At 29.4% G+C, this 19,042-nt stretch overlaps 1 protein-coding gene across 12 annotated transcripts in view; it reads left to right on the plus strand.

The window, feature by feature from the left end:
• LOC145279803 (extracellular sulfatase Sulf-1-like) overlaps positions 1-19,042 on the plus strand; it is a 274,221-nt gene that overhangs the window by 233,724 nt on the left and 21,455 nt on the right. For 5 of the 12 annotated variants that reach the window (XR_013868455.1, XR_013868458.1, XR_013868457.1 and 2 more), the window contains 2 exons: positions 6,209-6,351; positions 8,643-8,760. Coding sequence is in view for 8 of the 12 variants with exons in the window: in XM_080131145.1 (XP_079987271.1) it covers positions 6,209-6,351; positions 8,643-8,760 (261 nt within the window). In the remaining 4 variants the exon portion in view is untranslated. Of the gene's footprint in view, positions 1-6,208; positions 6,352-8,642; positions 8,761-14,271; positions 14,504-17,838; positions 17,897-19,042 lie in introns of those variants that run through there. The other 7 variants (XM_080131146.1, XM_080131148.1, XM_080131150.1 and 4 more) reach the window with 3 other exon arrangements.

A 19,042-nucleotide genomic window follows, 5' to 3' on the forward strand; every position in this document is an offset into this window, starting at 1 on the left:
TTTTTTTTTTTTTTTTTTTTTTACCTTTTTTTTTTTTTTTTTTTTTAAATTATTTTTTTAGAAAAATGTAGCCCATAGGTGTTATACCTCGGATTCCCATTAGGATCTATCCTTTAAGATATGTTGGAAATTTGGCAGGTACTTAGAAAAAAGATTATTTTGTGGTTGTAAAATTTAGTCAAATTTAGTTAAAAAATTTTCAATATATGCAAGATTTTTTTTTTTTTTTTTTTTTCATCTTTTCGAATAAATGTGAAAGCTTTTATTATAAACTGATATAGTCGGATTAATATTTAATTCTTGGTTCTTATAGTGATGAAAATCATTATAAAACCATTAAAAAAAACAAACATTTCCATTTAAAAATTTAACTCTAAGTTATCTCCCTCTTATTAGAACTCTTCACTTCAGAACTAGAAATGAGACTTTATTTCCTTATTACTATGTGCAAAATTATGCTAATAAAATGAAATGAACATAGTTAACCAGTTTATTCTAAGCTTTTTCTTTAAATGGTACTAAAGTTATAACTTTTATCAAGGTTACACCATGTTACATATAGCGGAGGGATGGGAGGTAATTTTGTGGTGTACTTTGGATGTACCTACATATTTGCATTAAATTACTTATTTAATATAAGTGGTAAGATTTAAAGTTCTATAAATATTGGATCTGTGGAAAGTTGCCGTTTTTGTTTTGTCAGTAATGTAAACAAAATAACTTCTTTCCTGAGATCCGATATTTCCACAACTTTTAAATATTTTTAAAACGCAACTAGGGCACAAATAGGTAGTTTGAGAAAACTTAACTAATTCCTTTAAAATAATTTATGTCACCAATAAAAATGATTATTAATTTACAGCGTAACATTAAAGTAAATTTATGTCAGAAGAATCTGGAGGGAAATTTTGGTTTTAGTCAAGATTGTATGTTTTTGATTTCCGAGACTACAGTGACAAGCAAGATATAGTCCCTTTTGATAAATGCTTATCTTCCTGTCAGATAATGTGATAACCCCCACCCTTATTAAGAATGGCTTTCTTATTCACTTGGGCATGTCTAATTATCCAGCTAAATGGATAGCAGCAACCGGAAGTTAAAGACTAGACAATCTTGCTTATAATAAAAAAAAATTTAATAGTATTTAACGCTAATATATTCAGAGAAACGTTTATTTGAAAACTTAATAATGCAAAAAAAAAAAAAAAAAAAAAAAAATCTTACCTATTATCAGCAGTTAAATATTCACAGAAATTTTTATTTATGTAGGGGGAAGCTTAATAATCTATGCCGGCCCCTTTCCCCCATGTTAAGAATGGCTTTCTTGTCCACTTGACCATGTCTAATTATCCGGCCAGAGTTTAGACATGTTTCAATGTAATTAAGCATTTTTTTCCTTACAGAACTATTAAACTTCAACTTGCCATCATTTCATAACAAGTAAATTGAAAAGTGCACTCTTTTATGATGCATGTGAATCTGTACATGGTAATGTTTAAAGAAAAACACAACAAAACTTCTGTATAGACGTTTAAAATGGTTTTATGGTGTTTTTCTTATTAAATGAGGAATTATTTTTATTTAAAATCCATTTAGTATCACGCATGTAAACTTGAGAAAAGTATACTTGAATTGTGTCAGCATTATGTGAATAAGCTAAATCAAAATAAAATGGCAACTGAATTTGGCTTGATTTTAACACATTTCACTTGTGTTTTTTCTCAAGTTACATGCGTCATACTAAATGGATTTTAAATCAAAACAATTCCTTATTTATTAATATTTAACAGTGTAAAACCTGTTTCTAATGCTTATACAGAATTTTTTTCTAGCATTTTGTTCTGGTAAACATAATGATTGCTGTCTGAGGACACATGAAAATTCCAGTACTTATACATTATTTGACCTGGATTTTTGTAATGTTGGTGCAGGCACTACTGACAGCTGACTAGAACTGGCGGAAAGGTCGAGCATTGATTGCAGATGCAATCAATAGCTGTGGGAAACAACACAAGAGAGAATGCAAAACTAACTAGGAACTTATCGATGCATACTTAATTGAATTTATGTGGAAAAAAGTTTGGAAATAATCTGTTTGTCTCCATTATAAATCACAGTACCGAAAACTACCCGGTTGACAATATTCTTTCCACTTCCTCTACTCCATCTTCTCCCTCTCTGGTATTGACGGCCTCCCAACAGTTAGCCAAAAAAAAAAAAAATTTTTTTTCAAGGAAATATCCTTTTCTTTAATACATTCCCCCCCCCCCCAAAAAAAAGTTAAATAATTATTTTTCTAAATGTATATACAAAAGGGGGAAAAAAAACATTTCCACTTTTCTTTGATAAAAAATATATGAAACTAAAATAGATTTTTACTTTTTTAGAAGTTTTCTTACAAAAAAAATGTAAATAAATTTGAACTTTTCTTTGATATAAACTACCAAGCAAGAAATTTTTCATTTTCTATAACTGTTCTTGAAAAGTTTGTTAAAAAAGTAATCATTAAAGAACCCCCCCCCCCAAAAAAAAAATAAAGATATTTAAACTTTTCAGGCTAACAAAATATATAAAAATAATAAATAGGTTCAATTATTCAATTATTTTTACTTAAACTGCTCCAGAGTAAAAAAAAAAAAAAAAATAAATAAAATCATTTATTAAATTGAAATTAGTTTTTATTATTTTTGTGGCATTTTGGTTACACTTTGAATTGTTATTTAAATTTCTCAGCATCTCCGATCACTACTCTGCTTTTTCCATCAGTTCTCAACTGTCAGTCGCGCCCTTGCCAAAGTCACAACAAACCAAAGTCAAATAAGGCATAAGTACCAAAATTCCATGTAGGTATTAAAAATGGTTTCATGTTATTTTTGTTAAATATTAGTAAATGAGAAATCATTTCCATTTAAAATTCAGTTGGTATTATGCATGTAAAATTGAGAAAATGACTCTTAAAATTCGTCCACATTATGAGAATAAGCTAAATCAAAACAAAATGGCCAACGAATTTGACATGCTGTTGTGTTTATCTAAAAATTAGACTCCAATTTTAACTCTAAATGATTTCTTATTTAATAAACTTAAATTAATATTTAACCAAAAAAAAAAATTAAATTTTGTAGTCCTCCACATCTCCGCATTACTTTTAATCATGAATTTCTTCTTGCCACTGGACTTGAGCAATATCGTGGTTAGGATAAGTGCAGTTGAGGATATTCTGCAACCCTTGCTTAGCTATAAACTGACCTTCAGGTGAGTTTTATTGAACTCTGGAATGTTTCAATTGAACTCCTGAATCTACACAGAATTTTGAACAACTTTCTTCATTCAAACCATAGGGGAAGCATGTTCTCACTGTCAGCCAACACTGGGTAGAAATCTCTAGTACAATTTTTTGGAGCCTTAAACCTATTTTTGTTGCTACATGTAAATATCACTATTTATTACATCTTTGAAATAAGATTTGGTGAAAGACATTTTAGTGTTTATAGACACCCGCAAATGAAAGACTGTCTAAGATAGCTTCTCCATGTGTGTTTTGATGTCAATTTTTTTTTTCTTGGGGGGGGGGGCTATACATGTCTTACACTTCTGAAAATACCTTTTTCAAGCGTGGTAAAGACTACTTTGTTATTAATGAGAAAGCTAATTTTGAAGATTATCAAATCAAAATCTTTTATATAAATTTTTATATTTAAAAAAAAAAAAAAATAGCATTTCATTTGTCAAAAATCTCTAAAATATTACAAGTTTTTACTTCAATGATTTTGTCCAACTTGATTTCAAATTAAAAATCTCAACTTGAATATTGTATTAAAAAATAGAAAAAGCAGCACTTCTTCATACCCCCCCCCCACACACACACACATGAAAAACAAAAATAAAGATCTTTATAATATACGAATCCGTGACAGAAAATTTGATACACAAAAAAAATCACATAAATTGATCAAGTAGTTTTATTTTTATAAAGAAAACATTTTTAAGTGAATTTCAGTTTTCCAATTCCTATGGCTTCCTAAAATCTTACAAACGGTTGAACTATTTGAATTTTTTTTTTTGTCCTCCAAAATTTATATTAAGAAATTGATTGCTTAGCTATATTTTATTTTATTTATTTTTTTAATTAATAAAACTGCTTGGTCAATTTGATTTTTGGTGTACAATATTTTCTTTCAGTCATCGGTACATACATATTTTTCTATAGTTTAGGTATTTTTTTAATGGGGGGGGGGAGACTTGTGGCAAAAAAAAAGCTTATCTTTCATATATTTGATGGTTTGTATTCGTTTGAATGAAATGCTTTTAATACATAAATATTAAAATTCACACAAGTTTTTCATTTCACTTGCTTTCATTTTGATTTATGTCATTAAATATAATAAGATTTTAAAATAGTTAAAAGAAATTTGTTCTTGTTCAGAATTCCCGCTCTAATAAAAACAAAAATATTGAAAAAAAAAAAAAAAAAATGTATGATTTCTGTACTCGTGATAAAACAAAAATGTCATTTTAAAAATCACATAAATTGATCAAAGTTTGATTTTTAACTAAGAAAATCAGATTTTAGCAGTAAGCAAAAAGGGACTGTATTACATTACCATCTTGAAGAAACATAGACAAATAATTCAAACTTGCAATATCAGCCTTGTAATGCTAATGATTTCCCATTTAATCATTTAAAATTGTTAAAATCGTTTAAAATGTGTTCTATAAAAATGAAACTACTTGATCAAGCTACATAATTTTTGGAATATGATCTTTTTGTTCTATTATGGGTACATACATCAGAAATATTTCTCTGTATTCTTGTTTTTTAATATAAGGGTAATTCTGGACAATCATTAAAAAATTCCATTATACAATAAAAAAAAAAAAAAAAAAGTGGATTCTCCCATATAAACATGAGGTTCACAAAATTTATTCAAAATCAGCATAAATGAATTGTTTATATAGTTATATAGTGGTGCCGGATTGTGTCGAACCATCCACACCTTTTGAAACAACTGCTAATCTCAGGCAGTGTAATGAATGGCACAGAGCAGACCAAAGGCCTTGTTTTTTTTTATATCAGTTTTCCTTATCTTAGATGCATGTTTTAATGAAGACTGAGAGTGCAGATACAAACCTAGAAATTTTTACGCCTAATATGAAACCACTAAAAAACACATTTTCTATTTTCCTATTTAAACTTTTTCAGTTACATTTGTCTTTATTTCCTTCATGTGTCTAAAATCCGGTGTTACTTGTCAAATCCTCTTATTTTAGTTATCTAGTTTTTCAGATACACAAAACTAGCCTTATGGTTGTAAAATGTAAAATACTGCATATATAAAGTATGGTATTTAATGTAAAAGCCTTTTTATTTTATTTTTTTTTTTTTGCCTCCAAGTGTATTTAAATATTAATTTCCTTGTCCGTACGTAACAAAAAAAATTATCATCGCAAACATTAATTAATGAGAAACGAATTACCTCCCTTTATAAGCTAAAAATCATTAAAGCCATTTCCTCTCCAAAAAAGAAAGAAAAAAAACAAGTCGTGGTTGTCTGTTTACGGTTTTAAATTGGCTATTTTATTTTATAATTTAAAATAGTCATATTGAGAGGAGACTGGGTTTTTTTTATTATTATTTATTTATAGTTTCTTTTTTTAAATTTAAAAAAATGTGCAAGTGAATTGGCATCTGTTCCTTTATAATTTATATAAAAAAATTATTTAGAAAAACAAATGTTGTGTTGAATTTTCATTGAAAAAATCTAAATTTTAAAAATCAATCCTTTTTAGCTTTGAAAGGTTAAATAAAAAAGAAATTGTTTTAAATTTGTCATCATTTATTTTATTTTTTAATTTTATTTGTTTTAAAAATTTTCAACTACCATGGAATTTCCACAGGTTCTGCTAACTTACAATTAATTCCTACAGTTTTATTTCAGTGAATCTTTTCTAACACCATCATTAGTAATAGTGTATTTGAGCAGTTACAAATTTTTGATATTGAGGAAATTTAGGTCACGTGATATTTTTGTAAATGGTGTAATCTAAAAAAAAAAAAAAAAGTAACTTGGTCTGAAGTTACCAGGCACTATTTTATCAATTGATTTTCATAAGAAGAATAAAGATGGTATTAATTTCTGATCTTATTTGCTTTCAAATGGGAATGCACTGCACTGAATTGTTTACAAATTCTTTCTTCTACTTTCAGATGGGCCATTTTGTTTCTGTTCCAATGCCAACAACAACACATATTGGTGTATCCGAACTGTCAACGAGACACACAATTTTTTGTATTGCGAATTTGTTACCGGTTTCATCAGCTACTACAACTTGCTGGAAGACCCACATCAGGTATCCTCATGACCATTATTGTTATTTACTCAGTAGGAGTTTCATTACTTTTACATAAATGTCACCTGTAAAATCTGACAGTTAAAAATAAAATCTCGTACAACTTTATCAAGTACTTGGTATAGAAAAATTATACCGTACACCAAAAATGTCAGAAAAGCTATATAGATAAAACGGATGTATGCGTGTGTGTGTGTATGTAAATATTTATTAGATAGACACTTAAACTATTGGTCACATGATAATGAAATTAACAGGAAATAGTAATCATGCACAAAAAATGTTTTATAACGAGTAAAGTCTTTGTTCGGATGGATGAATGATGCATAGACGTAGATTGGCAAGTTGAGATGTAAACTGTTCATTTCAATTTGCCGACATTTTTACTACTTTCTGTGCATGGCCAAATTCAATTAATTTCTTCTAGTCTTTCTTACCTATCTCTCAATAGCTACATTTGTAGGAAACCTGGCTGGAGCACTAAATGTTTTTGTTTCGATTCTAGCTGATGACACAAGTCCTTTTTTTTTTTTTTAAACTTTCGAAATCACTACTATATATTAGGTACAATATAATATTCAATACAGAATTGGCTCTAATAATAAATACAAAATCTGCATTAATTAAAATATATTTAAGCGTATTTTATGACTCGTTTTCTTCTACAAAGCAATTAAACCAAACATAATGAATAAATATTTGAAGATATAAAAAAAAATTGAGAAATAAAAACTTTTACCAAAATTACTGGATTTGGCATTAAATAACACAAAAAGGGTTGATATACCATAAAACAGCCAAAGAAAACACCATGGATAAATATTTGAAGATATAAAGAACTTGAAGCATTAACTTTCTCCAATATTACTAGCTTGAACATTTAAATAGCCTGAAAAGTGTTGATATGCTGTAAAATAAACCAACTATGCATCATAGTTTAAAGATTGCCATTATCAGATTTTCATCTTGGTTAATGACTGGAAATTCACCGATTGCCTCCCCTTGGCGTCAACTGTGTAAAATCACTAAATTTTATTTTTTATTGAAATCCTACATGATCATTTTTGTAAGTCTTGGTGTACACTAATATTTTAAAAGTTACCATAATTTGTTGCAGATGTTAGCGCCATACAGTGAGTAGAATACTAGGGTAGACTGGGTTTGGTATTACACCTGAACAACAATGTATAATGCACCTGTAGTCATAAGTTGCTACCTATAAAAGGTTACATCAGCTGAAACATTGTAAAAATAACCAAGATGAGAATAGAAGTCCGAATAATACAAAATGTTACATTTTGTTTACCAGTTACTTATTTAAATACATTTTTTTTTCTTTTAAACTTTCAAATATCAGAAGAAATAAGGCTGAACATCAAAGTCAGAATCTACCAGGCCCTCATCCACACCATTCTTCTTTATGGGTGCAAGATTTGGTCTGTGCAGGCAAGTGACCTATGCAAACTAGAGGTATTCAACCATTATTGTCTGCGCTGCTTCCTCTGTATCAGCTGGCAACAATTTGTTCCCATTAGTACAATTACTACTTGCTGCAGAATCCACTCCCTTCAAAAAATCACTCCTTTGTTGGTTTGACCATGTTCTCCATCTGTGAAGTCATCGATCCAGTTCTACCACCAGGCTGGAAGAAATGCTGCATTGGTCAACTCAAAATCCGGCTCGCGACAATGAAGCAGAATGCTGAACGGATTCTGGTTAATCACTAGAACCATGAATAGCTTGCGCTAATAATAGAAACAGCGTTGAATCACCGTGCCTGGTCAGCCAGTGTTCAAGGTGTGGTGAACTTCTTGGAAAGAGCCGACCTAGGATGAATGTTGTAACCACGATATATTTATTTTATTAAGCTTTCAAAAATCACAAATACTGATTTTGTGAGTTTGTAGTACATTTCATTTTCTGTTTCTGAATTTTTTTATATGAGGATTGATATTATTCAAGCTAGTGTTTTCATTTTTAGTGTTATTTTCAGTGTTTTGGCTGATATAATCTCCAACCTTCTTTGACAGAAAGATTCCTAAATTTGACATGATATACTTGAAGGTCCGGCTACGTCAGCTGAAGTCTTGTATGAATAACACTGCTCAAGATGAGAACAGTAATCCGAATAATTCAAATAATGCATTTTGTTTTAAGTTTCACATTACCATTGATTTAACCATCAAAAATTTATTACATCTGATGTATATATCCATACAATTAGATGGTATTATTGTTATTGTATGAAAAAGTGATTTAAATTTTAAAAAGTAAATATTTTCAAATTTCAGCTAAAAAACAGCATCCACCAAGTGAATTATGGTGTTTTGCAACAATTGCACTCAAAATTGGAAAAGTTACGCAAATGTAAAGGAACGCGAGAATGTAGTAGTGATTATTCAGAAGAAAGTGAGTACATGGACATTTTTTTTTTTAATAAATTAAATTCAAAACAATTTGGATCAGTTGCATTTGTTTAAATGTTGGTAATTCCCTTGAGTTTGTCTTTGCAGTAAATTTTTATCAGAATCTAAATAATAGGCAAAAAGTTTTTATTGCTTGTAAAATATAAATTATCACAAATAGTTTATACTAGGGCTCACAAAAATTATGATTCTCAAAATCAGGTATAAGCCTTTTTCACAAAACTGTAATATAGGGTAAGTTAATTGAAAGAAGATGCTTAAGATTAAATAAGCATCTTCTTTCAATTAACTTACCCTATATCCTCCCCAAGAATTTAATCACAATAAACAAGGGATATAGCTCCAACTTTGAGATCCCAAAAATCATACAGTACTAAATTTTTGAAAGATGTCAAAAGTGGCTACTGTACTGGGTCTCAATTCAAGCAAGGGGAAAGTTAACAAAGATCTTTATTTTAAGAATGGATTTCTAAATTGACACAGTGATTTAATTTTTTTTTTTTTTTTTTTTTTTTTTTTTTTAATAAAAATACTGAACGAATTTTTGTAGATTTTATGTTTTGACTTAATAGTTAAGTATATAATTTTCATGCAATTTTTTTTTTATATTGAGGTTAATCTGGACATTTTAATGTATTAATAGATGCCACACTTTCAAATTATCAATAGAAAATTCAGAAAAATATTCTTAAAGTTTCAGAAAGGGTTATTATAGTAAAATGATATCTTAATTGAACTGGTCTCAACCTTTACTGAAGGTTGTCAAAAGAAATGACAACACACTGATCTAAAATATTAGGAAGGGTAAAAGTGATATGTTGCAGTCAGTTTCATTGAAGCAAATAACATTCGGCTGACCAAAAGTTTACTGATTGCAGTTACAACAAACAGGCATGTTTTGCAATAGACAATGGAATGCAAAAGTGGTAAAAATTCAAATATATAATAAATAAATGTTACTAAAGGCAAGATAAGTTACTCTTTTACCTAGTAAGATAAGTATTGGATGTTTTAACTTATTTTAAAGCATTTAAGCTTGAAACACAAGTAGTGCTGAGCACTTAAGTTAAAACAAAAATGGTGACATGAAATTGCCACCTTTTTGGAGAATCGCTCAATCTAATAATAGTGATAGAAATCCACCCAATAAATTTCAGTGATATTCATTTATTTTAGAGTTTTGAGTGATTATCAGAATTCCGAAGTTGATGATCTCATGCTTTCGTTTTAACTTAAACACTCAGTGTTGATTGCATTTCAAACTTCAACAATTTAAAATCAGTTAAAATACCAAAAACTTATCCAGGTAGATAGAATACTAACTTATCTTGCCTTTGGTAACATTTATTATGTGTGATTTATATATATAATTTTTTTGATCACTTTTCATTCTGTTGTCTATTGTAAAACGTGCTCCAACAATATTTCATCAAGGGAAAAGAAATGTTTCACTTGTAAGGACAAACTGAAAGCGGTAAAATGTGATCCATTTTGTAAATATTCACATCCTCACATATTCAGTTCCAAAAAATATTTTGGCCATAGAATGAGAAAAAAAAATGTGATTAATTAAAAATTCGGTGCTTATATATTATTAATCACATTCCAAGAAAAAAAAAACTCTTTGATTTTATGTATCATGCAGAAATACTCGTAAGTATCTTCAACAAAAATTAGGAAAAATTACTGAATAGAAATTTAATTTTAGAGAGTAGAAAGTGGATCTCAAGTTTACTTTCAGCAACTGCATAATTCTCACTTTCCTTATTTTTAGTTTGTCACATTCTATTAGTGATGTTTTTGACAGAAGGGGAAGAATTGCTGTTTTCAGAGTTGGAATCTGGCCATTTAACACTTGTCTGGTTTTTGACCTTGAAGTGTTTTTTTTTTTTTTTTTTTTTTTTTTAACTTCTCACATCAAGTGTCTTCATGCCTTGTCTGAGATCCTGGATATGACCTTAAACTATCACCGATGGTGAGGCCCCAACTTGAGGCTTTGGGGAGTGTGGAGCCATCCTTTAATTGCTATTGCTCCCAGGTCCACTCTGACCCGGAGTGGTAATACCTGTTAGGGTCCCAACTATTGGTTAAATAGAAACCAACTTGAAAAAGAAACAAATATATTCTATTAAAAAATTGTTCTTCAAAATCACTGGATTCAGCATTAAATAACCTGAAAAGGGTTGATATGCCATAAAACAAAAACAAACAAACAAACAAATAATACCTTGTCTAGAGCGATTTCTATAAAAAAATAAAAAATCAGTTTTCATATTTTCTTCTGATTCACCATTCATTCTTGCTTTAATGACTTACTGACTTATCTCCCCCTGCATTATGTGATTTCTGCTCTTATCAATGGCGGTTCGGCAAAATATGATGAAACTTTTTATTTTTAAAGTTCTAATTGATAATTTTTCCTAATTTTTAATGTAGATACCTATTTTTGCTTGATATGTAAATATATCAAAGATTTTTCCTGTTAATCTATTTGAAACTATGATTTTCACCTGTGCAAATGCGATTTTTCACTAGTGACTAATACCATATAAGAAGTACTGATTAATCTGTTAGTTTTAAAATGGTTAAATTCAAGTATTGTGTACAATTATCAACATGGAGCAATTGAATATATATTTAAATGTTTACACTGAAGTAGGCTACAACATTTGACTTCGTGCGTTTTCCAAATTAAAAAAACAAAAATAGATCTTATCTATGTACCCATGATGAAACAAATATAAAAAAAAAAAAAATTTTTAATCACATAAATTTGTCAAGTAGATTTATTTTTGTAAAGAAAATAATTTTTAAATGATTAATGGGAATTCATAGGCATTACAACAAATCTTGCAGGTTTTAATTACTGTTGAGTTATCACTTTATTTTAGTGCTACATAATCACATTGACACACTGGTTCTTATCAGATCACTGAAGTTAAGCAACGTTGAGCCTGGTTAGTACTAGATGGGTAACTATTTGGGAATTCTAGGTGCTGTATGTGCTCTCTGCTTATCTCTGCATTTGTTTCCAGACGTCCTGGATATGACCTTAAACTATATCCGATGGTGAGGCCCCAGCTTGCAGGTTTTGGGGAGTGTGGAGCCACCCTTTAATTGCCATTGCTCCCAGGTCCACTCTGACCCGGAGTGGTAGTACCTGTTAGGGTCCCAAGTATGGGTTAAATAAAAACTGACTTGAAAAAAAAAACATTCTATTAAAAACTTTTCTTCAAAATCACTGGATTCGGCATTAAATAACCTGAAAAGGGTTCATATGCCGTAAAACAAAAACAACCAACCAATCCAGACGTCCTGAACACACACACACACACACACACACACACTTCACTCCACTCCACTTGCCACTGGTATTTAACAATGTCAACTCAAGAGAGGTGTGGTCGGAGATTGTTCACCTCTTGCCACAAAAAAAAATTTCATGCGCAGGCACCCTTTCGTAAGCATCCATAATCTGTCAAAGACTGAAGGAGCCTTTACCTTTTTATCGCCCTTTGTTTTCAAAATGGTAGGCAAAACAGTCACTTAAATACTCATATACTTTGATTCCCTTATTTAAAAAAACTGCTTGGTCAATTTTTGTCACAGGTATGTAAACCATATAGATTAATCTGCAAATTTTTTTTATCTATGAAAGAATAAAAAATGAATCTTTTAATGGATGTACATGTTACAGAAAGAAAATTTTCTGTACTAAAAAAACACATAAATTGATAAAGAAATTTTATTTCATAATGAAAATCATTTTCAAACGATTAATGGGAATCCATAAGCATTACGACGAGGTATAAGACTGATTTTAAACTTTATTTCTGAAGAGCTATTTAAAGAAATTAACCAGTGATGAATTTGAGTTCTTTTTCAATGTCCTCCTCTTTATGGTAAGAAAAGCTTTCTAAAATCTCGTCTCTCAAACTACTTGGAAAATGACAAGAGATAGTATTTTTTTTTTTTTTTTATTATTATTAAAACTACATGATCAATTTAAAGGGGGGGAGGGGCCATTGGAAAAACTCAATTTTTCTTAAAAAAATGATTTCCTTTATAAAAATAACTTATCAATTTATATAATTTTTGGAATACAATATTTTCTTTCAGTCAGCTTTACGTACATCACAATGATTTTCGTCTTTTCATCAGGCAGGGAAATATAGATCTACACCGAAAACTGTTCTATAATATTGGGTTTTGACCTTTAGTTGATATCAAAAGAATTTTTTTTTTTTTTTTTTTTACTAGCAAATGTGAAAATAATGTCACTTGTTTAAATAATGAATCCCTTTTATCCTAAATATTAGCAGATCAAAAATAAATCCGTTCATAAGATGCATCCATTCTCCCTGTATGTTTACAAAGGTTGAATTTGATAACTATCCATCCATCCATAGCCTTGAGCCCATGGAGGGGCATAAGCCATCTACAACTTTGTAGATACTTTGCAGCGAGGAGTTTTTTTTTGTTTTTTTTTTCAGGGTGAGGGTGCTGGCCCCATGCCCAACCTTCCCAAAATGTACGTATAATGCCTAGCCTTCCCAAATGGTCACTGTTCTTGTACTAGCCAGGCTCAACATTGCTTAACTTCAGTGATCTGGCGAGAACTGGTGTCAACATGATTGTGCCATACAAATTTGATAACTGTAATAAATTGTTTGGATCGGCCAGATTAAATCATTTTAAGTGTAAACCTCATGTTGACAAAGTAAAAACATTGTAATTGTACCTGTCATGCTCAGTTTGAAATAAATTAATGAAACAATAAATTTTCAATCATGAATTGAAAAAGTCAGGAAAACAAATTGTGTTTACAAAAAGTTGGTGAGGACATCAGCCTTATCAGATAAATATAGTTACCTGTCAACAAATAAGACCCAATCTGCAATATTGTGGCTTGATTTAAGATTTTTGGTGAAACATCTGAAGCTGAAGTGCAATTGGGTGTTGAGATGATCTCTGGAGATATAATATACCATGTTGATAATTTTTCTGATTATGGAAAAAGAATTTAACAACATTCAAAATGTTAATATAAATTTTGATTGCTATCCCATTTCATGCTAAGATCAATTTCTGTTTGTAAAGCAAAACTACTTACGTATAATTGGTGCATTTTAAACTTTTAATTAGAAATCCTTTCATATGATTGGAGCATTTTAAACTTTTAATTAGAAATCCTTTCATATGATTGGAGCATTTTAAACTTTTAATTAGAAATCCTTTCATATGATTGGAGCATTTTAAACTTTTAATTAGAAATCCTTTCATATGATTGGAGCATTTTAAACTTTTAATTAGAAATCCTTTCATATGATTGGAGCATTTTAAACTTTTAATTAGAAATCCTTTCATATGATTGGAGCATTTATTAATTTTAATTATTAAAAATATTTTCATATAAGTCATTTCTATTGATTCACATTGAATATTTACATTTATACAAGTGTTTCACATGAAAGTTATGCTATCTAAATTTCAGGAAATTCTACTAGACATACTGCCAACTTGACTATTCCATTCAGGTATTCTGACCATCACTTCCCTCTTCTTGAATATATTAACTGAATAACCCCACCATTTTCTTAACGGAAAATAATGCGCTCGGCTTCTTTGGGTTTTGTTTTTCTTGAAACCAACCTTTCATAACTGTCATTATTTTAATCTTCCTTGCATCATGTTCCATGTTGAGGTTTATTACAAATCCTCCTGAAATGCATTTCTACTTGCTATTTATTTTGTCAACAGAATTCAGGTTAGGGTATTGAGAGAACTTAATTAAATATGCTCTTTTAATGATGTAATTTCTTATTCAAATGGGGGGGGGGGGCAGAATTTATAATAAAGTTTACAATTTTCAAACTCTCCGACAAATTAGTCTCTAGATTATGTGGATTATTCGAACAACTATTTTCATCCTGTATGTTATTCTCATAATGTTTTGGCTGATGTAATGGCTACATGTATAAGCAATGCACAACAATACTGTCCCCTTCCCTATTATGTTCTCTTGTCTGTGTAACTCTCCTCATAGGAAGAAGCACACTTCTTGTATGAAGAGTCAATAAAGATAGTCAATTTTTCCCTAGCTCTGCATCATTTTCACTCCATAATAATGTTTACCTACTTAACATGGTGGCAGCAGTTTGTAGTTGCAGAGAGATGCATGTCAAAAAAATTGCTGTGCTGGTCCACTATGACTAGATATTTACTTTCTCTGACTTTATTTGGGTGCATCTTGAACTCTGAAATCAATATGGACCTAGAACACAACAGATAAGAGTGTTAAACTGCAATCATTTCTAAGTGGCAGTCGTTTTGCGGTTGACGGTTCAATCGTCAATGCAGCCAATACTAAGAATAAAATAAAAATTACTAAAGATGTCTACCTGGTCATGGCTGATGGAGCAAGAATAATCTAACCCTGTGAATTAAATAAAGGGTTCAGTTTGAAAATCTGTCTACGTTCAACAACATCAAAAAAAAAAAAAAAAAAGGTGGTTATGTTGGCTTAAATGCAAAAATGACAACCAAAATGAAATTCGGTTTGGAAATTTTCGAGATGAGAATTAATTTGTAATATTCGGATTATTCAGACTATTTTTCTCATCTTTGATGTTATTCCCACAATGTCTTGGCTGATGTAACCTCCGACCTTCTTCAGGTGGATCTTTTCAAATGCGAGGGAATCTGTCTGGAATTTCAAATATAACTCTTCATTTAATCTATGGAGATAATTGGTTCTTGTTCCATCAGCCATGACCAGGTAGGAATCTTTAGTAATTTGTAATTTTATCTTCGTATCATCGGCACTGAGAATTGAACCTTCAACTTTCAAAAGAATGTCCACAAGGATCTGTGGCATAATGTATATAAGTGCTGAGTGATAGTCTTCTGAAGGTTGAAAGTTCAATCCTCAGTGCAGGCAATACTAAAATACAATTATGAATTAAGATTATTTTTTTTTCTGGTCATAATTTGATGAAATGAAACCTATGGATTAAATACAGGGCTTCTTTCAAATTTTCGTACAGATTCTAGAGTTTGAGAAGAAACACCTGAGGAAGTTACATCATCCAAAACATTGCAAGAATAACGTTTAGAATGAGAACAGTAGTCCAAATAATATAAATTCTCATCTTAAAAATTCTAAAATACAAATTAGTCTCTATTCTATGAAAACATAGTTGTCCATCTTAAACAGTTTATATTAAATTAAAAAAAAAAAAAAAAAAATGACAAACTGGTTAATGTATTCTTATAAATAAATGCTTGTGGGTATCTTGATAAAATACTACTAATCTAAGATTCATTTATTTTAAAATATAAAGAGTATGTAATTTGTGTGCAACATTTTTCATTTTAGTAATTTAACATAAATAGTTGGTAAAATAGAAAGTATCCATTTCATCATGGCTGTCTTGTCTGAAGTTGGAAGTTTTGAACCGGTGTTGGTAAAAAAAAAAAAAAAGGCTTCCCAATTATTTTAGGTCACATAGATTTGATGGAAGTTTTATTTTTATCATCTTTATTCAAAAAAAAAAGGTTGAATCTATTATCTATTAGTAATTTGTTACTTTTTAATATAGTTATATTTAGTTAGTAATTAAACTATTAAAAAAAAAAAGTATTTCCAAAATAAAACAAAAATTCAATTATAAAAAAAGTTTTTGTTAAAAAATATTTTCAGAATTTAAAAAAAAAAAAAATTCCAATTTGTATAAAATGTTTGATTTATTCGTTACTAAACAAATTATTGAAAATGTGGTAAGACATAGAAATAAACGGTCACGGTTGGCATGTGCCTGCTGTAAGAAAGTGATAGCATACATTGTTAAATAAAATAATAATTATGCAAATATAGACGCTGTTGGAGTGGCAAAAAGTGGCGAAATAAAACTTTTTTGCTTGACAGACATCTTTTGGTTTTCGGATGCTACCTTGTTCGCGGGCAATTTTGTTGTTGGTTGGAGAAAAAAAGAAAAGGACTGCTACTACTTGTGCAAAAAGAACAAAAAATAATCTGACTCAAGTCTGTTTTCTTTTCAATTTGAAAGAATTTACAAGACTGAAATAGGAATTGTCACGTTAATTAATCTTTAAGAAAAATTATTTGCTAAATAATAAAATCTGGTTTAAAATATAATTGAGGACATTTTTGGATTGGCACTGTTTTGCAGTTAAGTTTTTAAGCGGCGACCATGATTTAGTGGATCTTTCTTACTTTACCAAATAGTAAATGTTATTCCTTATGTTATGTTTTTTAAATAAAACTTGCCACCATTGTTTTTCTTGTTGCATTGTAAATGATCCCCTTTCTCTGAATGCTTTTGACTTCCCTTCCCTTTCCTTTTTGCAATTCATTTCCTATTTACAACAATATTAATGCGTGAGCATTGCTTAAAAGCTTTTGCTTCGATTATCTATTGACTTGTACAGAATATTGCTTTCTCCTAATAGTAATAATTCTGTTACTAACAGTGTACACAAACCTTTTAATCAATAAGGTGTATGTTCTTTTGAAAAAAAAAAAGTGGGCACTTGTTCATAATATTGAAAATTAATGAACATATTTTACGAAAGATTTTGATGTTTTTCTCTTAATTACTGTAATTGTTAAATTAAATAAAACTATTGCATATATATAGGGGAAATAGGATAATAAAATTACAAATAAATAACACTAAACATTAATTTATTATAAACTATTTGGAAAATAGTTATGCAAATTTGACTGTTTAGGTTTCTGCTGTTTCAAAAAAACCTGTATTACTGATGTGAATAACATTCGCGTTTTCGATGATAATATAGGTTTGATAAATTAAAAACTCTTGCCATTCGTTCACTTGAAAGATATAATTATCAATATTGTTTTAACTCTTCAAACGTTTTTACATTGTCTCTTAAACTATGTTGACATAAGATGGGGAAGTACTGGATTTGTTGCTTGTTGCTTTCTCGCCCTCCTCTCTCGCTCATCAGGTCTGATAAGAATCCATCTGTGTGCACCTACTTTCACTGTAGATCTCAGATTTCCATATTTCTGCAGGCTATTTTCATCGGAAAACCATATCGCGACAAGAAAAGCTATTCGGTGGCTGGACATAGTGAGTTTTTTTTTATGACAAATGTTAGTAATCCATCTATTTGGATTACATTCGTGCTTTCTTATTGACATTGTTTCTTATGTTAACGTCAGCCATTTTTGTTTTCTTTTATGACCAATTGCTGAACAATGGCCACCATTTATGATTTTAATCATTATTAGAGAATGTTTTATTTATATATATATATATTATATATATATATATATATAATATATATATATGTGTATATATATATATAATATATATATAATTTCAAGGGCATTTATTAGAATAGCCTACAAAACAAAAAAGTGGTGAACAAATAAATATACAACCAAATAAATATAACCAAAGACACGCTAAGTTACTCTTCTACCTGAATAAGTTTGTGTTATAATTTTTTTTATTTAAAAATATAATGTAAATGGCTCTGTCCTTACAGCCAGTTTGGAACCTCAATAATAAATTGAAAATTAAACAAAATACTAGTAGAAACACATCCAATAAATGTCACCAATGATGTGAAAATGTAACGTCCTATCAGTAGTTTTAATTGAGTAATTATTGAGGCTCCAAACTGCTTGTAAGGATAGCACCATTTTTTTTTCTTCTGTTCTAACTCTACAGACTTTGCACTACTTTTGTTTAAAAAAAAAAACACTTTAAAATAAGTTTTTTTTTTATTTTAAACTTATCTAAGTAGATAGAAGAGTAACTTAGCTTACCTTTGGTAACATTTATTTGTTGTATTTTTTTTTTTATTGTTGATTGTTCTAATAAATGCCCAGTTTCAAATTTAAATCAATTAGAAAACTTTGTTAATTGCAAATATCAATAATAAACTTGCAAAACCTGATAGCTCGGTATTTAGTGATATAGAACTGTGTGTGTGGAAAATTAAAAACCAAAATTCTATTCATCAATGTTTTTTCTTGATTTCAAAACTTCCTAGAATGATAAATTTTTATTCTTCAAACCAATCATACTGAGGAAGTCTTGAAATGAAAAGTAGACGTTGATGAATATTTATTTAATTTTTATTTTTTATTTTATTCTATCAAATTGGCATATTGTTTCCATAATTATTATATGATGTGAATTTATAAAAGAACTCAAACCAGCATTTTTATGCACTATAATTTACAATTTTACCTTGGAACGGAATTT

The sequence above is a fragment of the Euprymna scolopes genome, chromosome 7, assembly GCF_053919585.1.
Source record: "Euprymna scolopes isolate OS-2025 chromosome 7, ASM5391958v1, whole genome shotgun sequence".
NCBI lineage: Eukaryota > Metazoa > Mollusca > Cephalopoda > Sepiida > Sepiolidae > Euprymna > Euprymna scolopes.